The 16,730-nt window shown below is 62.0% G+C and overlaps 1 protein-coding gene across 1 annotated transcript; it reads right to left on the bottom strand.

Moving 5' to 3' along the window:
* Positions 1 to 2,096: 2,096 nt before the first annotated feature.
* On the bottom strand, positions 2,097 to 14,848 carry COL9A2 (collagen type IX alpha 2 chain). The gene is made up of 32 exons (XM_065697451.1): positions 14,445 to 14,848; positions 12,526 to 12,600; positions 11,708 to 11,743; positions 11,552 to 11,614; positions 10,842 to 10,895; positions 10,537 to 10,572; positions 10,308 to 10,331; positions 10,103 to 10,156; positions 9,740 to 9,793; positions 9,506 to 9,553; positions 9,187 to 9,243; positions 8,694 to 8,747; positions 8,348 to 8,401; positions 7,676 to 7,729; positions 7,442 to 7,495; positions 7,300 to 7,353; positions 7,097 to 7,150; positions 6,832 to 6,885; positions 6,445 to 6,498; positions 6,261 to 6,305; positions 6,102 to 6,155; positions 5,716 to 5,769; positions 5,582 to 5,635; positions 5,277 to 5,348; positions 5,154 to 5,189; positions 4,891 to 4,935; positions 4,667 to 4,699; positions 4,241 to 4,387; positions 3,481 to 3,535; positions 3,213 to 3,401; positions 2,964 to 3,041; positions 2,097 to 2,667 (listed from the first exon to the last, which is right to left on the bottom strand). The coding sequence occupies exons 1-32, from the start codon at positions 14,736 to 14,738 to the stop codon at positions 2,462 to 2,464; spliced, it is 2,295 nt and encodes a 764-aa protein (XP_065553523.1). The 5' UTR covers positions 14,739 to 14,848; the 3' UTR covers positions 2,097 to 2,461.
* Positions 14,849 to 16,730: the final 1,882 nt, after the last annotated feature.

Here is a 16,730-nt window from a genome sequence, read left to right as displayed (position 1 = left end):
GCACTGGCTCCACCCCATCCAGCCCTCCTGGGCATGTGCACACTTGGATGCAACAGTGAGGAGTCCCTGGGCTTCTTGCAGAGGACCCTGCACCCATCCTCCCGAGCAGCCCAGGACCCTCCATGGACACAGCGGCACTCTCCCTGCCTCTGGCAGCCCTTGCTCTTTCCATGGGAAGTGCCCAATCCCTGCTCCAGGGACACAGCTCAGCTCTCAACCCTCGGACCCTCCCTGCGCCATTGTCCCTGCAGCAAACCCCTGCACCCCGGTTCCCTTCTGCCAGGGTGCTGCTGCCCTGTTCATCCTGCAGGTGGGAAGGGGTTGAGTGAGGGGGTTCCCCCTTTCCACAGAGCCACAGCCTGGGTTGGGTTGGAAGGGAGCTTAAAGCTCCTCCAGCTCCAACCCCTGCCACGGGCAGGGACCCCTTCCACTGGAGCCGCTTGCTCCAAGCCCCCCGCAACCGGGTCTGTTCGCAGCGCCAGGCGGGTGCGCGCTGGGCAGGGGAATTCGCGGGCGGGCAGCTCCCTCTCGTGGGGGAAAGCCCGAACGACCTAAAGCGGCTTCGCGCCGCGGCCCCAGATGTGCTGCGCAGCTGGAGCCGCGGCGCGCGCAGCCTGGGGCTGTCCCGGAAAGCGTTTGCGAACCTGAACTCCTCCCCGCAAGGATCAGGATGAATCTCCCCATTTGCCCACGATGCAGACGAGTGCTCAACAAGGCTCTTTCTTCACCTCTCCTAATAATGATTTGTTGTTATTTGGGGCAGGGATTGGATGTTTTCCAGCTGTTTCATTTCCACAGATACTTGGGTTTCAATCCCTCTTGTCTCTATCGGCATTCAAGCTGCTGTTTATGGGATGAATATTTATAAGGTCTCTGATGAAGAGGCAGATTCGGAGCGCATTTGCCACCCGTTGGAAATAACCAGAGTCTGGCCTGTAATTAATATGCAGCCACCTCAATTCCCTGATTGAATCCCAACTTGCAAATACAACATTTGCAATCGCCTTCCATTTTTGTTTTAGGACAGGTCCCTTAAAGTTGGCTGATTGCACGTTAAGTGCAAGGCAGAGGTTTGCAAAGGGCACAGAGAAGGTAATTTAAGTGGGGAACAAGTGCAGGGCACTTCTGAGGAGTCTGGGGACATGAGGAAAGCTAAGGACCCATGTAGAAAAATGCTCTGATACACAGGGTATGGGGAGGGAGCAGGACACGGGGCTTGGGTCTGGTCCCTGCCAGGATTAGCCCCCTGCTGCCAAAGCAGCCTGAGCCCTGGTTTGGCCATGCTTTGCCATGTCCCTGGTGGAGGCGGTGATGCTCAGTGCCGCAGGAGGGATCCACCAGCCTCTCCCACCAGGAGCTGTTCCGCTGCCAAGCCCAACACACTTCGCTAATAAACCTGAATTGATTTCTATTTATGTTACAAAGCGAGGCCCCGTTGCTCCCGCTGCACAGCTTTAATCCTTGCTGCTGTCGATGGCAGTAATGAGAGAGACACCTGCGGATCCTCCTGGAGCCACAGGCCTCCTTTTTAACTATTAAGAGATCAATACCAGCTGCAATGCTGTTAATAGCTTTCTGGCTACTTGATTGCGAGGGGAATCAGGTTCACTTGGCCTCATTTGAAGGTACTCTGTGCATTGCTGGCAAATTTGCTCCATCTCCAACATGGGGGGGATCAGGTGTGGCAAATCCCCTTTTTACTGCTGCAAGAGGGTGAGAAAAGGAAGAGCTTTTGCTAAAGAAACTTCTGAGAGGCTAAAATTGTGCCCAGGGATGGGAACGAGCAATTGAGACACCCAATGAGGGGCTTGAAACAACAGGAAAACCAGCTTCAGCCCTCAAATAGTAACCCCCCACCAGCACAGCCGTGGTTTGATTCAAAGAACTCGGCGCGTCATTTCAGTTCGTTACCAATCCATCCCAGTTTTATTGTCCACTTGTACAAAGTTGGTGGTTTTCTTTTCATAGTTACAAAATAATCCTATTTTACAAAGATTTACAGCTCTGCGAGTGCCTTGCAGGGACAAGGCTGGTTCTGGTGAGTCCCTTAAATAATCAAACCACAATGCTTTGTTTAACAAAGAAAAGAAGGGGGGGGGGAAGGAGCAGGCAGTGAGCCGGTGCAGCACCAAGCAGGACAGAACAGGGAGAGGCGTTGTAGAAAACCCAATTTATTTCTCGGGGAAGGGGCACGGGGAGCGGAGGACGGGCGGAGGGGGCAGGTAACGGAGCCCGGTGATGAGCACAGGACTTGGGGCGCCCTCTCGCTCCTCCTCCCTGTCCGCAGGCTGCTCCCCATAAATTCCCGGGGCTGCGGCTCCCCTGCGGCGCTGCCCCGATGCCAGCGCTCCCGCAGCCGCGCCGGGCAGGGTCCGTCCCTATGGATTCGCAGCGTCCCGGTCCCTGCTGCCAGCCCCGGCGCGGGTTTGCTGCCCAGGTCCGTCACGGCGCTGGTGCCTCCTCAGTACACGGGGCCCTTGACGGCGCCCGGCTCCGCCATGCGCGCACCCGCGTAGGCCGAGGCCCCGAGGCAGGCGGCCGGCTCGCAGAACCCGGGCAGCCCGGCGGGGCCGGGCAGGCCCGGCCGGCCCGCGAGGCCCGGGGAGCCCGGCGCGCCCCGCTCGCCCGGCCTCCCATCCACTGCATGGCCCGGGCTGCCGGGGGGACCTGCAACGGGAGCGCGGCCCTCGGTGCGCTGCGAGTCCGGGGGCAGAGCCGGGCCCGGGGCGGGGGAAGCGGAGAGCAGGGGGATGCGCGGGGTCAGGCAGGGAGCAGCGCCGAGGGGAGGGGAAAGCGGGGGCAGAGCGCAGGCAGCAGAGGCTGCTCCAGGCTGGGGATTTGCGGCGTGGACCCGTTTGCAGGGATGGGGCAGGGAATGCCGGGCCGGTGGCTGTCACCGCACTGCTAAAGGGGCACAAGGGATGCTGCTGCCCGCCCTGTCTGTGCGGGGCGAAGGGGCTTACCTGGGATGCCCGGGGGGCCCGGCATGCCTGGGTGGCCGCGGCCAGCTTCTCCCCGCTCCCCCTTCTCGCCTCGCTTCCCTGCGGGAAAGAAAGAGGAAGGGAAGGGCTCTGGAGCTGCAGCAGGAAACACGGACCTGGCAGGGGAAGGGGCTGCCCCTGAGCGGGACCTGAACTGAAGAACAAGGGTGGCAGGAGCCCCGAGGGGGATTTCTGCCCGGCACGGTGTGGGTATGGCCACCCACCACCTACCTTTAGGTCCTATGTTGCCGATCTGCCCAGCAGCACCCAAGATGCCGGGGACACCTCGAGGTCCCATGGGTCCGTGAGGACCCTGCTCACCGGGTGGCCCTGGAGGACCAGGAGGCCCGGGGGGTCCCATGGCACCCACTCCTCCCAGGGCAGCTCTCTTGGCGCTCACAGCCACCTCCGCCAGCTGCTCTGTAGGGCAGAGGGAGGCCGATGTGGGGCGGGATGGGGTGGCAGCACCCAGCTGGCAGTGCCCCTCTCACCCCCTCACCTTGCAGCATCTTCAGGACCACGTCGATGATGTGCTGGTCCCCAGCATCCCGGCCCTGCCAGCAGCAAGAAGAGGCACATGGCACAGAGGAAGTTTGCTCCTGTCACCATCTGTACCCACAAAGCTGGTCCCATCCCGGTCCGCAGCACCTCCCTGAACCCAATGGTGCTCCCACCCTTCTTTACTTCCCATTTGGTCCCAGTGCACGTGCTCCAGCCTCAGCTCATGGTGCAGCTTGCTCATGGTGTCAACCTTCTGCAGCCCCATTTTGCAAGTCTAAAATGAGGCTTTTACAGAAAAATTCCATCCCCCAGGGCTTCAGCACCTTCACAGGGAAGAGCTTCTGCCTAAGAGCTCATCTCAGTCTGCCCTCGGGCAGGTTAAAGCCATTCCCCTGTCCAAAGCCCCTCTCCAGGTTTTTTTTACCCCCTTTAGGTACTGGGCTCAGCCCTCCTGGATTGCTCATGGAGCAGCCCTCGACCGGAACAGCAGTTTCCCAGAGGAACCAGTTAGTAAGGAAGGGTTGGGGCTGTTTACCTGAGGGTCGGCGGCAGCATGGCACGGTGAGGGAGGTGAGGAGGGGCTGGCTGTGTGTACTGCGGTACTGGGGTACTGTGTGTGCTGGAGTACTGTGTGTGCTGGGGTACCGTGTGTGCTGGGGTACCGTGTGTGCTGGGGTACCGTGTGTGCTGGGGTACCGTGTGTGCTGGGGTACCGTGTGTGCTGCAGTACTGTGGCACCGGGGTACTGGGGTACTCACCGCCACTCCGCGCTGGCCGGGCATCCCGGGCACACCGCGTACCCCGACGAGTCCTCGTGGGCCAGGGGGTCCTGGGTAGCCCTGGGCACCGGGGGCACCCGCGTCCCCCGTGGGGCCGGGGAAGCCCAGCTCGCCCTGGATGCCTTGCTGCAGGGGGGATGGAGAGACGCATCAGGAGCAGAGCCCAGCCCTGTGCAGAGACCCTGAGTGCTCCCAGCATCAACCAGCGCAGCCGGGTCTGAACTTGAATCCAGGGCTGAATGCGCGTCTCCAGGGCAAATACTTCCTCAGGCCACCCGTGTGCAGCACACACCAGCTCCGTGGATCACTGCTGCCTTCATCAGGAGGATCTCCTCCACTGAGGGTCCCGCAGAGCCACCCAGCATGAAGGAAGGTACAGGTTGGTCCCAAGTCCCCATCACTCACCTGTCCCTTTGGTCCTGGCTCTCCTGATTCACCCTGGGGACAGAACACAAGAAATGAGATGAGGAGACAGCATGAATTTAGAGACATGTCTTGGGGGAGACATAGGTACCCCATGGATCACACTGGGGTGCAACGCTGGTGTGTCAAGGGCCATGCTGGGCAGGAGACCCACATCCACCCCATGTCCTTCCAGCCCATCCCAGGAACCATCTGTAGGAACCCACCTTCTCTCCCTTCAGCCCTGCAAGTCCGTGAACACCGGGATCTCCCTGGAGGAAAGGCAATGGAGAGATGTGAACCTTCACTGCCAGCACCCACCTCCTCCGCAGCCGCTTTCATCCCTCCTTCCACCAAGGACTTGACCAGGACACCGGGCTATTGATGGAGAAAGCTCCTGGTGCTGGTGGGTGCCAGCCCCCACAGAGGTGGGTGCCAGCCCTGTCCAGAGCGGTGCCAGTGACACCCCCCCCCCGGGTGCTGTACTCACAGTGCTGCCTTTGGGGCCGATTTTCCCTGGGGAGCCCTGGACAAAGGAGAAGGGCAGGGGGGGTCAGTGCAGTGTCCCTGAGCTGGAGCCCAGGGCAGCCCGGCCCCTGCAGTCAGCACTCACTTTGTCTCCTTTGACTCCCGGCAAGCCTTGGGGCCCTGGGATCCCCGGTGGACCCTGCTCGCCCTTTGGCCCCTGGAAGTGAGGGTAACACAGGAAAAAGAGAAAAACGAGTGAAAAGAGGTGATGGGCGACCCCCTCCCCCATCAGAGCATCCTTCCCAAGGGAATGGGTGGCTCCCCACCCCCTCCAGCAGCTCAGGCTGCCCCACGGCATCCCAGCCTGCGCTGAAGCTTCCCATTGAAAGAGACGGCGCACGTGCCACCGTTTCACCTTCCGTTCGAGGGGAATTTAAGCCCTTGACTCACCGCTTTCCCCTGCTCGCCGGCGGGACCCACGGGGCCACGTTCTCCACGGTCACCCTGCGGGGAACCAGGAAGGGAGCGGAGTCAGCGGCAGCTCCAGGCACTGCCCCGAACCCCACAGTGCCCCAAGGACTCACCTTCACCCCGGGGACACCCTGAGGTCCCTGCTCACCACGAGGCCCAGGCTCACCCTAGGAGGGAGAAAGAAAAGTCCCAAAGGAGCTGCCCCTCTTGCACGTCATCACCTGCCCCTCGTCCTGCCCCAGGGATGTGTAGCCCTGCCCTTGCCCCCTGCTCCCACTGCACTGGGTGGCCAACGAGGTGCTGGCCCAGGGCACTGGGGATGTGGCCCCAGGGGGTTCCCCATGAGGGTACTGCTGTGGGGCAGGGGAAGTGGAGGGCTGGGGGTTAAAGTGCCCAACTCTGCTTTGTTTGACAGCAAATGGGGAAAATAGAACAGGGGAGAGGAGGAGAGCGACCCCGGCTGTGCCCAGGGGGAGCACGGTGACGCCTCTGTACTTACGATCTGCCCCGGGGCACCGGTGACACCGGGCTGGCCCCGAGCACCCACTTCACCCTGTGAAGGCAGACAGAGGTGGTCAGAGTGCACCATGCAGGGTGAGTGGGGCTGCAGCGTGGGTGCTCCAAGGGGTTTACTCCAGCTCTGTTGCCCCAGACCCACCTTGTCTCCTGGGCCCCCTTTGCTTCCCGGCTGGCCCGGCAAGCCCTGTGGAGAAAAAACCAGGATCAAACCCCGTGCAGAGCAATGGGGGCAGCATCCCTGCGGGTGCCAGCGTTGCCTCGGCATGGGGGGGTCACCCCATGGTAATGGGGATCTGCCTTGGGTCCCGCAGTCCCCTACTCACAGCTTGTCCCCGGTGTCCCGGTATTCCTGGTTGTCCGACCTGTCCCACGCTGCCCTGTTGGAGACACAGGATGTTACTGCAAGGCAGAGAAAGGCGCAGCAATGAAGAGTCCATGGAGACTCCTGGCCGAGGTGGGGCATTGCCCTTAACCCTGTGGGGATGAGGATCCGCTGGCCAGGAGATGCCACATCAAGGGCTGGGATGCCGCTTGCCGTTCCTGTTACCTCTAGCAAGCACTGGTACGAGGAGCAGCAACCTGCTCCAGTGGAAGGTGTCCCTGCCCGTGGCAGGGGGCTGGAACTGGATGGGCTTTAAGGTCCTTTCCAACACCAACCATTCTATGACTGTGTCCGTTCCCCACAGCAAGAGCAGCCCCTGCCCGCTCACCTTCACTCCTGGGATACCCGGGGTCCCGTCTTTGCCATCAATGCCTGGGAGACCCTGCAAAAGGGGAGGAGTTGCTGGGTCTGACACCTCTGAGAGGACTCAAAGGGTTGGGGTGGGGGCAAAAAAGGATGGGAAGGGAAAGGAAAGCTCCAGGCCTGTGCTGAGCCAGGGTGCAAGGACGCAGGATAGCCCTGAACAGGACAGAGCTCCTCTCGCAGGCGGTTCAGCCTTAGATGTGGGCACGGGTGCCACCAGCTGTACTTACATTCTCCCCCTTGGGGCCGATGTCTCCCTGGGGGCCCCTGATGCCTCGGCCACCCTAGAGCAGGAGGGAGCAAAGTGTCACTTCAGCTGCCCTCTTGGGGCAGGGGATGGAGCTGGGAGAGGGAGGACGTGCTCATCGAGGGCCCCTCTCCATGCCAGGGAGAAGGGGCATTGGCATCGCACGGGCTGTGATGGGATACCTACCAGCTCTCCCTTCTCACCAGGGTCTCCGGGTGGTCCCTTGGGGCCTTCCCTACCCTGCAAGGGAGAAAGACAGGGGCTGAGCAGCAAAGTGTGGGGTCCCCTGCCTGCCCCACAGCCCCTGGTGCCAAGGGAGGGCACTCACCGGCCGCCCGGCTGCACCAATGGTCCCAACCATCCCCTTGTATCCAGCAGGACCCTGCAAAGAGAGCACAGGGGGATCAATTCCTCCCATCCCATGCTCGGAGCCCACTCAGGTCTGGTCCCACTGGCCAGAGGCAGCATCCAGCTCCCCGAGGTGGCCAAGCAGTGTTAGTGATGCTCCTGGGAAGCATGGCCACTGGAGCCGGGTGCCCTGACCCCGGAGCCAGGCACTTACCGCCTCGCCCTTGGGTCCTGCCATGCCGGGGTAACCCCTCAAGCCCTGCGGTCCCTGGGGGAAGGAAACAGAAGCCAGTTTAGATGGGAACAGCCCCAGGAGCAGCCCGGGGGGAGGTGCAATTAGAGCAGAAGCAGTCCTGGAAACCAGCAGGTTTGGAGGTGTTTGAGGTGTTTCAGCCCCCTAATTCCATAGCCCCCCAGCAGGCACCTTTCCAGTTGTCACTTCAATGATGGCAACGGGACCAAACCGGTGCCGCTTTCTCAGCCAAAGCTCTTGGCTTCAAAGCAGTTTTGCCCTTTCCCAGAGCAGAAGGTGCAGCCCATTAATTGCTTTTCCTCTTCAAAGTGCCCAGTGTGAGCAAACAGCTTTAATCCCCGCATCCCTGCAGTGAGCTGGATGCGGTACCCCCAGATCAGGAGGGGTAAGGGCTCAGTGTACGGGAGAGATTTATCCCTGGATGTTGAGTTATCTGTGTTAGTGTGTGCTGACTGTGGGGGCCTCCACTGGGATGCGGCTTTGCCACCCTCCTGGTGGCAGCTCCATGGCTGGGAGGAAGGAGATGGATGGCATGAAGCAGGGGTCCGCAGGAGTGGGGACACAATAGCGTCACATCCCCCGTGTCTGGGGCCAAGCACAAACCAAGCAGAGCAGCAAAAAGAAGGATGTTACCGGAGGGCCTGGCACGCCTTGTTCTCCAGAGACACCAACATCACCCTTGGGGCCCTGGCAAGGAATGGAGAGAGGTCAGTGTTGGGGTGCAGTAGGGGTGCAAACCACGCTGGGCACCCACATTCCCCTTGCCTGGGACTCATGAGGGTGTCCCCATCCAGGAAGCCACCACAGGAAGATCACCCTGTCCACCCTCCATGTCCCAGCCCTGACCTCCCTCCTCCCTCTCCCACCACTTTCCTTCTTTCCCCCTTTCCCCAGAGCCCCTGCCCTCTGGTCCAGCCCCTCATTCCCAGAGGCAGCCATTCCTGGTTCCTGCTGGGAAGCTGCCAGAGAGGTCTCTCACCTGCCCGCCCTGCCTGCCGGGCTCCCCAAGGGCACCGGGGCGGCCTCTGTGTCCCTAAGGATGAAGAGGAAGATCATGAGCATCCCTGGGCAGAGCAGCAGGGTTGAGGCAGCGCCTTGATGGCCACATCACCCAGAGCCACAGTGCCCAGGATACCCCACCCTGGGGTGCCTGCTGGTGACGTGGTGGGGCTCAGCATCCCACAGCCAAGGGCATGCAAGGGGGATGCTCACTGGGTTTAATCTCTGGTTTTCCAGCACAGGGAGCTTCATGGCTGGGGCTGGGGCTTTGGCAGGGGCCAAAGGAAGGGGCCAGATGGAACTGGGGAGCTGCAGGGGACCTCTCCCATAGCACCTTTGCTGCAGGGCTCTGTGTGCCTGTCCTTGTGTTCCCAGGGCAGCTCCCGAGCTCCCCTCGCCCCAGAGCAGGGCAGGCTCTGCTCAGCAGACCAGAGGTTCTTGCTCGCTCCTTGGCAGCTCCAAGGCTCCCTTACCTTCAGTCCCTGCAGTCCCTGGGGGCCTTTAGGACCTGGTGGGCAGCTGGTCGGGCACTGGTGGGAAGAAGCAGCACAGCTGGGTTGGGAAAGGCCCCAGAGCTTGCGGAGATGCGCTGGAAGGACGGGCTCCCGCGCCACAGCCAGGCTGTGCGCTGCCACGGGGGACCCTCCGCTCGCAGCACGGTCTTGGCTGGGGACCCTGCTCCTCCTGCCCCATCAGCCCCCAGTTACCCAATGCCACTGGTGGCTGCATTTCAGCCAGGGCTTTCCCAGCAGCCGCTACCGTGCGCAGGGACAAGGTGATGGCAGCTCTCACCAAGAAGTCGGCGCTGCCTTCCACTCCTTGGATGTGTCCCGGGGGGCCCTGGGGACAAGGAGACCATCAGCACCCCCGGTGTAACCGGCGCTGTGCTAGAGTGAATGCTCTGTCTGGAGGGAGGGGGCATGGGGAGGTGTGTGCGGAGCGGACCCCCAGCCGCAAGCACTGGGCTGGGCCCGGGTGGAAGCTTCTGCCCCTGCAGCCAATGCTGGTGACTGGGGAGGTACTCACGGGTTTCCCTGGAGGACCTGGGGGGCCCCGGGGGCCATCGGGTCCGGGGTCACCCTGGGAAAGAGCAAGGCCAAGTGAGGAGATGCAGGGGTGGGGAGGCAGCAGGTACCGATGGAGGGGGTGATGGAGCACCAGAGACCCGCAGTGGGAGCTGGGGCATCCCCTGGCCGCGAGCTGGGTGCAGATGGGTGGCACCAGTGGACCTGGCTGCTCCATCACCCTCTATTCGCGCTGTCGGATCCCACTCTCCCACATTACAGGGTCATCCCTGTTTTTGCCAGGAGCCCGGCAGTGCGGAGAAGCGGATGCTCATGCAAGGAGGGGAGGTTTGGAGGTTTTCCTGTGCCCCCTCCTGCCCCCTACCTTGGGTCCCAGTGCTCCGATCTCTCCGGGCAGCCCAACCTGGCCTGGAAGCCCCTTAAAGAGAAAACAGGAGTTCACCGAGCTACAGAGGTTGAGCCCCGAGCCCCCTGCTGTGGGGTGCTGAGATCTGAGCTCTTCCAGCACAACTCCAAGTGGGTCCCTGTGTGCCCCCCCCCCCACCCAGCCCCACACAAGCAGCACTTACGGGTGGTCCTGGCAGTGAAGGACCCTGAAACAAAAAGAAAGACACAGTTGGTCCAATCCTCCACTCCCCCAAACCCAGCAGCATCCCTGCCCTGAGCAGGGCAATGCCCACCCTGCCAGCAAGGATGCAGCAGGAGGGCTGGATCCCTGCTCCGCTCCCACTCCACTCATGGTTGCCGGAGCCAGGAGTGGGAGCATCACTGGTGCCCATAGGAGAGGTGGATACTCACAGGGAGCCCCGGTGGCCCTGGAAGTCCAGGCTGGCCCTGCAGGGACAAAAGGGGAGAGTCAGGAGCTGAAAGAGGAGGAGGTGGCCCTGCAGAGCCCTGCTCCACTGCTATCTCAGCGGCCAAAATCCACCCCTCCCCGGACCCAGCCTCAGTGCCTCTTCATTGCCAAATGCTCCATCACCCAATTCCCACATCTGTGCATCCCCTCCACAGCGATGGGGCTGGTCCCAGCCTGGCCAACCCCACTGGATCCAGGGGGAAAGGTGGGAGCCCGGAGCACAGCCCTGGAGCAGCTCCTCACTCACTTTAACTCCTGGCCCACCGATGGGTCCTGGCTCCCCTTTGGCTCCTGTCAGGCCCTGCAGGAGGAGAGACATCGGGAGGTCACTGCCGGCCTCCTGCTCCCCAGCCCCTGCTCTTGCTGGGGTTTGGATCCCAGGAGCTCATGGCTTGAGCATCACCCAGGGGCTGATTCCCAGAGAGCCCCCATTCTGCTCAGCGTTCAAAGGAGCCCAGCTCTCGCAGGCAGCTCAGCCTGGATGAATAATGCATGCTTATAATAACAGTTATTATTCTATTCATGCATTATTGAAGAACAACCAAAACCCCAAAGACTTTGAAACCAAGGGGGGCGCTCTGGGGCACGGGATTGCTCCAGGTTTGGTCTGGAGGAAACGAGAGCTGAACGAGGGCTCAGGGCAGCGGCTGCAGTGCAGGGCAAGGAAAAGCCTTTCCATGTTGGGGTGTTGGTGCCGTGGCTTTCCTGGCACGGCTCCTGCCCATGTGGGATGGAGGGGGATGTGCTGTGGGAGCTGGGCAGTGCAGGAGGGAGGCAGCAGCCCTGCCCCAGCTCTGCCTGCATTTCCTGCTGTGACTCAAAAGGTGCTTCCAGCTCCTGCACGAAGGGATTTGGGCTTTTTCTTATATGTGACATAAAAGGATCCTTGTGCTGGGGGAAAGAGGAGTCTGCTGAGACCCTGCTGCAACCCAGGGGGGACACGGGGTCTGTACTCACATCGATGCCCGGCTTCCCTGCGGGCCCATCTGGACCAGGGGCTCCAGGCTCCCCCTTGACACCCTTTAAAAGAGAAGAGGCATGGGGCAGGTTGAAAGATGCTCCTCCAGGCAGGGTGAGACCATCAATGAGCTGGGGGAAGATGTGGGTACTCACCGGGGACCCCGGCGCTCCGGCAGAGCCTTTGTCACCCTGGGGAAAGGGACGAAGGTTGTAAAAGGGGTCCTTTACCCCACAGAGCCGAACCAGGCAGCGCAGGGGGCTTGGGACCCACATCCCCAATCCCCCTTCCCACACTGGATCCCTCAGCGCAGGAGCCAGATAAGGATGGGGCTGGTGTGGAGAGGCGAGGGCTGAGCTGGGTGCAGGGAGGGCTGCGGCTGCTCCGGGTGGAAATAGCACTAAAATAACAGCCTGGGGCAAGAAAGGGCCCTTTCTGCTGCTCACAGACCCCGTTGTTCAGGATCTGGAGCCACGGCTGCCTGCCACAGCCCTCTCTGTGGACACCCAACCTGGGGGTCCTGCTCCCCATCAGCCCCCCAGCTCCAGCTCCCCAATGGGCTGAGCCCTGCACCCAGCCCCCCCGATCGTCCTCTGCTGCTCACACAGGGGTGCCCTGAGCATCCAGCACCCAAACCTCCCTGCACTCTGCTCCCAAAAACCATTCCAGGCTCCATTTCCCGAGGTGGTCAGGAAGCCACAGGCTGCTGGCCCAGGGAGGTGGATGGAGCCACTGTGCAGGAGCTGGGCTCCCCCATGCCAGTATTGCCACCCAGGCCACCAGCAACACCAGGGATGCTGCATGTGCCCCAGCCCAGGAGCAGCTCAGCGCAGGAACCGCACGGCGCCGGCATTCCCTGCCCTCCACAGCGCCTCTGCCTGACACAATGTCCCTCTTTGTGCTGCAGGTCCCCTCCTTCCCTCCCTCTATCCCTCCCTCCCTCCAGCCTGCACAGGTTCCCGACCGTACTCACATCAACGCCATCCGCTCCCGGCACTCCTGGGGGACCGGGGGGGCCTCGCGGGCCGGGCTCTCCCGGAGGCCCTCGCTAAGGAGAAGGGATGAGACCCCCGTCAGGAAGGATCAGACCGACCCCAGGAGATGCTGAGGTCAGAGGGAGCCCAGGGTGCAGCGCTCGATGGGGACCCATCTCCGGAGAGCTGGGATGGAGTGAGCACCCCAAGGCATCCGAGCTGTGCCCCTGCTGCCTGGCTGTGCCCCCAGCAAGGGAACGGATGGAGAACTCCAGGGAATCTGCCCCACAGAGGCACAAGCAGCTCCCCATCCCCTGCCTGGTTTCTATCCCATCATAGCTCCCTCCTGCCCAAGCGGTGCGGGGTCTCGATGGGGTGATGGCCCCTCTCAGCCGGGCCTCAAGCCCAGCACTGGGATTTCTAAGATCACCGGTAGGATTTGGGTGCCTCGCTATGGAACGGGGACCCCGAGCCCCACCGTGGGCTCCCTCCTGCCTGCTCGGGGCTGGCTCGCTGCCTGCAGCACCGCGCACAAAAGCACCATTCAGCCCGCACAGCCTGGCCCCAGCCCTGAGGTTTGCACAGGACTCCACAGGGGCGGCTTTGCAATGGAATCTCTGTTATCCCGACGGGGTGTTTGGGGGGAAAGAGACTCCAGCCCCGGAGACCGAATCCTGGTGTTCCTGGAAATGAAACCAGACTGGCTGGCTGCGCTCCCCCCATCCTTCCAGGCTCATGTATCTCAGCATGAGGGGTGATGCTGGTTTGTTCATGGAGCCAGGAGAGCCCTGGCTTCACCTTGGGAGCGAGCACCCGGCTTTGGGAGCACCCGTGAATGGCACCTTTGTCCTGCCAGAGTAATTTCCAACTGGATCCTTGTTCCAGGAGCTCCCTTGCTCCGACCAGAGCCCGCTCCCCAGCCCGGACCCTGCCACCACAAGCCCATGGACATCCCGGGGGGCTGTTACAGGAAGGGAGCTGCCCCAGCTCTCTGCAGCGATGCTGTCAGTACCCTGTCTGTACCACATCTGTACCACATCTGTGCCGTGTCTGTACCACATCTGTGCCACCTCTGTGCCAGCGGGCAGCTCAGGAGCCACATGGGAATATTATCCCGAAATCTTTCCTAAACACCTGACTTTTGGAGTTGCAAGGCAGGGAGAGTTTTCTCTTGTCGGTGCGATCCCAGGGGGAACCCTGCCTGCCCGCTGGCCCCGAAGGGCAGAGCAACACCTTCTCTTTGCTTCTTTCCAATGCATTTGCTGCTGCCCTGGGTGAGTTGGAAGAATCCGCTGGGATCCCCAGTGCCTCCACCGCTGGTCTCCCTCTCGCTGCCTCCCGGCAAGCCCCATAGAACCCCAGCACAGCCCTGAGAGGGTCAGATCCCCTCTCAGCCCCCCTCAACCCGGCAAAGCAGAAGTGAATAAGCATTTATCCAGGTGAAGGGAGGCACAAGGTCGGCGGCTGCTGGGAAGGGGAGCGGCAGAGTCCCCATTGCTGCCCAAGAGGAGAAGAAAACTCAGCCGGTCGACTAACAGCGCCAAGGTGTGCATCCCAGCCCTGGCCCTGGCCCACAGGGCTGGAGGCAGCTTTCGGCATGGAGAGATCCCAGTTGGGTCAGAGCTGGGGGTCCCGGCTGGGTGCTGCTCCCACCCCCCATAGTGGGTCATTCCTAGGAAAAGCATGGGAAAGGCGCTGGGAAAAGAAGCAAAAAGAAAGCACTGCGAGCTAGTGTCTACGGCGGGGAGATGGGGACTGTCCCCTTCCATCCCCTCCCTATCCCTTCTGCATCCCCTCTCCATCCCCTCCCTATCCCTTCTGCATCCCCTCTCCATCCCCTCCTTATCCCTTCTCCGTGCCCTTCCCGACCCCATCCCATCCCAGCCCGGCGCGGAGCGGGGCCGAGCAGGGAACTCACGATCTGGGCCAGGCAGAGGCAGGAGGCTTGGAGCAGGAGCCAGAGCTGGAGCACGGGGGCGCCGCCGGCCATGGCGGGGCCGCGTCCGGCTGCGCTCAGGTACGGCACCAGCCCCGACTGCACAGCGGACACCGGGAGGAGGAGGAGCGGGGGGAGCAGGAGGGGCTCATGAATATGGAGCAGTGGGATGAGGGCAGGCGGCAGCCCCGGAACCCGCCCCCGCTCAGGTGAGCCCGTGGCTGGGCTGTGCTGGACCCTGCTTGAGGATTTGACGCGATAGAACCGTTGAATCATGGAAGTACGGAAGGGTTTGGGTTGGAAAGGACCTTGAGGTCATCCGGCTCTGATCCCCTGCCATGGGCAGCAACACCTCACACTGGCAGATGTGAGGATTTGGAGGTGGAGGGTCCGGCAGGATGGTGGTGGAGGGAGTGGGCACAATGGCAGTGTGGGACTCGACACGGGTGGCACAAAGGGGCTTTTAATGCAGACCAAGGGGCTGGGAGATGAGGGGGACAAGCTGGGGAGCCGCTGGTGGAGCTGCATGGTGAGACCCCAGCCACGACGGCTGCGTGGGCATCCCCAGGGTGTCCCCTTGATGTCCTCAGTGTGCTGCCCATGCCAGGCCATGGGGCACTGTGGGGCACAGGGCTGGGGCTGAGGTTACCCCACTCCCTGTGACGGGGTTGGCACTGGGATGAGACGAGGCAGTGCTGGGGGGTCACTGGCTGCTCCCTACAGGCAGGGCATGAGGCTGTGAACATGGGGGGATGGATGCCCCACTCATCACCCCCCCATACCCATCTCCCCACAGCCACCCCCCAGATTCATACACCCCACACACACACACCAACTCCACGGGAATATGGGGATGATTCATCTCAGTGATTCCTTCCTCCTCCTCCTCATAGAGAGCTCGAAGGCTCCACAATGAGCCAGTGAACACTGATTCATCGGTACTGGGGGAGCTCAGTGACCCCCCAGCAGCGTGCAGGCTGCGGCCTGCACCCCAGTGGAGATCAGGGGCTGCAAAATGGGGGTCCACATCCTCTCCATGGGCAGGGAACCATCCCTGCATACGGACCAGCCAGAACTGGGGATGCACCACTGGGCTAGGATCTCCTCTCCGGTTGTGTCCCCCTGTGTCCCAGCCTGGCACTGGGAAGGCCGACGCTCTCCTGCCCTCCCAAAGCCCCTCCTGGAAGCACTCCCACCAAAACCTGGTGTTCTGGGACAAAAATCCTCCCGTTGCCTGGCTGAGAGCTCCTTGTTTTCAGAGCATCTAAATTTGGCTCCTCACCATTCCCAGAGCCGTTGGGGTATTTCTGCTTGTGCCCGAGGCAGATGTGTCCCAGCGCTGCCACCTGGCCCAGCGCCTTTCTGGGACACGAGTGTCACTTTCGGGGGAATTATGCACTTTGCAGTGTCTCTCAGGTTACTACAGAGACGTATTTCTTGTTCCTTTGATGCCATTGCTCATCTGGGTGCAGCTTCTCCTGCATTGCCCTTTCTCCCATTCTCCAATGGGAATACCGGGGTTCAATTCATCATCTCCGTCTTGTCCAAAAGACCCAAGACTTTTTCTCTCCCATTAATTTTACCGTGGGATCCAAAAGAACGTTCGCTTTTGGCCTCCTCCTCCTGCTGCCCCTTCCCGGGAGCCGCCAACCCCGCCTGCATCCCACAACCCCGTCTATCCCACAGCCATCACCCTGCACCCCCAACCCGCATCCCTGCACCCCCCAACCCGCATCCCTGCACCCCCCAACCCGCATCCCTGCACCCCCCAACCTGCATCCCTGCATCCCCCAACACCCACATCCCTGCACTCCCAATCCGCATCCCTGCACCCCCAACCCGCATCCCTGCACCCCCCAACTCGCATCCCTGCAGCCCCAATCCGCATCCCTGCACCCCCAATCCGCATCCCTGCATCCCCCAACACCCACATCCCTGCACTCCCAATCCGCATCCCTGCACCCCCCAACCTGCATCCCTGCACCCCCAACCCGCACCCCTGCACCCCCAACCCGCACCCCTGCACCTCCCAACCCGCACCCCTGCACCCCCAGGCCCCCCAAGCCCCGAGCTCAGCCCGTCACGTGACCGTGCCCATTCATAAGTCGTCGTCCCCCGTCCCACCCCGCCCTTCCCCGCCCCGCCTCCACCGATTGGTTCCCGCGGGCGTTACCTCCTCGCCTCAGCCAATCAACGGCCAGAGGGAGAGGCGGGCGAGGCGCGGTAAGGCGTTAAAGCGCGCGCTGCCCGCCCATTGGCTCCGCCCTT

Source organism: Lathamus discolor, chromosome 18 (genome assembly GCF_037157495.1).
Source record: "Lathamus discolor isolate bLatDis1 chromosome 18, bLatDis1.hap1, whole genome shotgun sequence".
In the NCBI taxonomy this organism is placed as follows: Eukaryota; Metazoa; Chordata; class Aves; order Psittaciformes; family Psittacidae; genus Lathamus; species Lathamus discolor.
Note: the sequence above shows the minus strand (reverse complement) of the source record. Positions and strands in the feature narration are given on the sequence as shown.

What these genes read in the sequence shown, in the direction of transcription:
- COL9A2 (XM_065697451.1), bottom strand. Translation starts at nt 14,738, where the DNA reads ATGATTCAACGGTTCTATCGCGTCAAATCCTCAAGCAGGGTCCAGCAC. An exon ending in GCCTCTGCCTGGCCCAGATC is followed by an intron (nt 12,601 to 14,444) that starts GTGAGTTCCCTG and finishes CCTTCTCCTTAG; the next exon opens with CGAGGGCCTCCGGGAGAGCC. An exon ending in AAGGCAGCGCCGACTTCTTG is followed by an intron (nt 9,244 to 9,505) that starts GTGAGAGCTGCC and finishes TCTTCCCACCAG; the next exon opens with TGCCCGACCAGCTGCCCACC.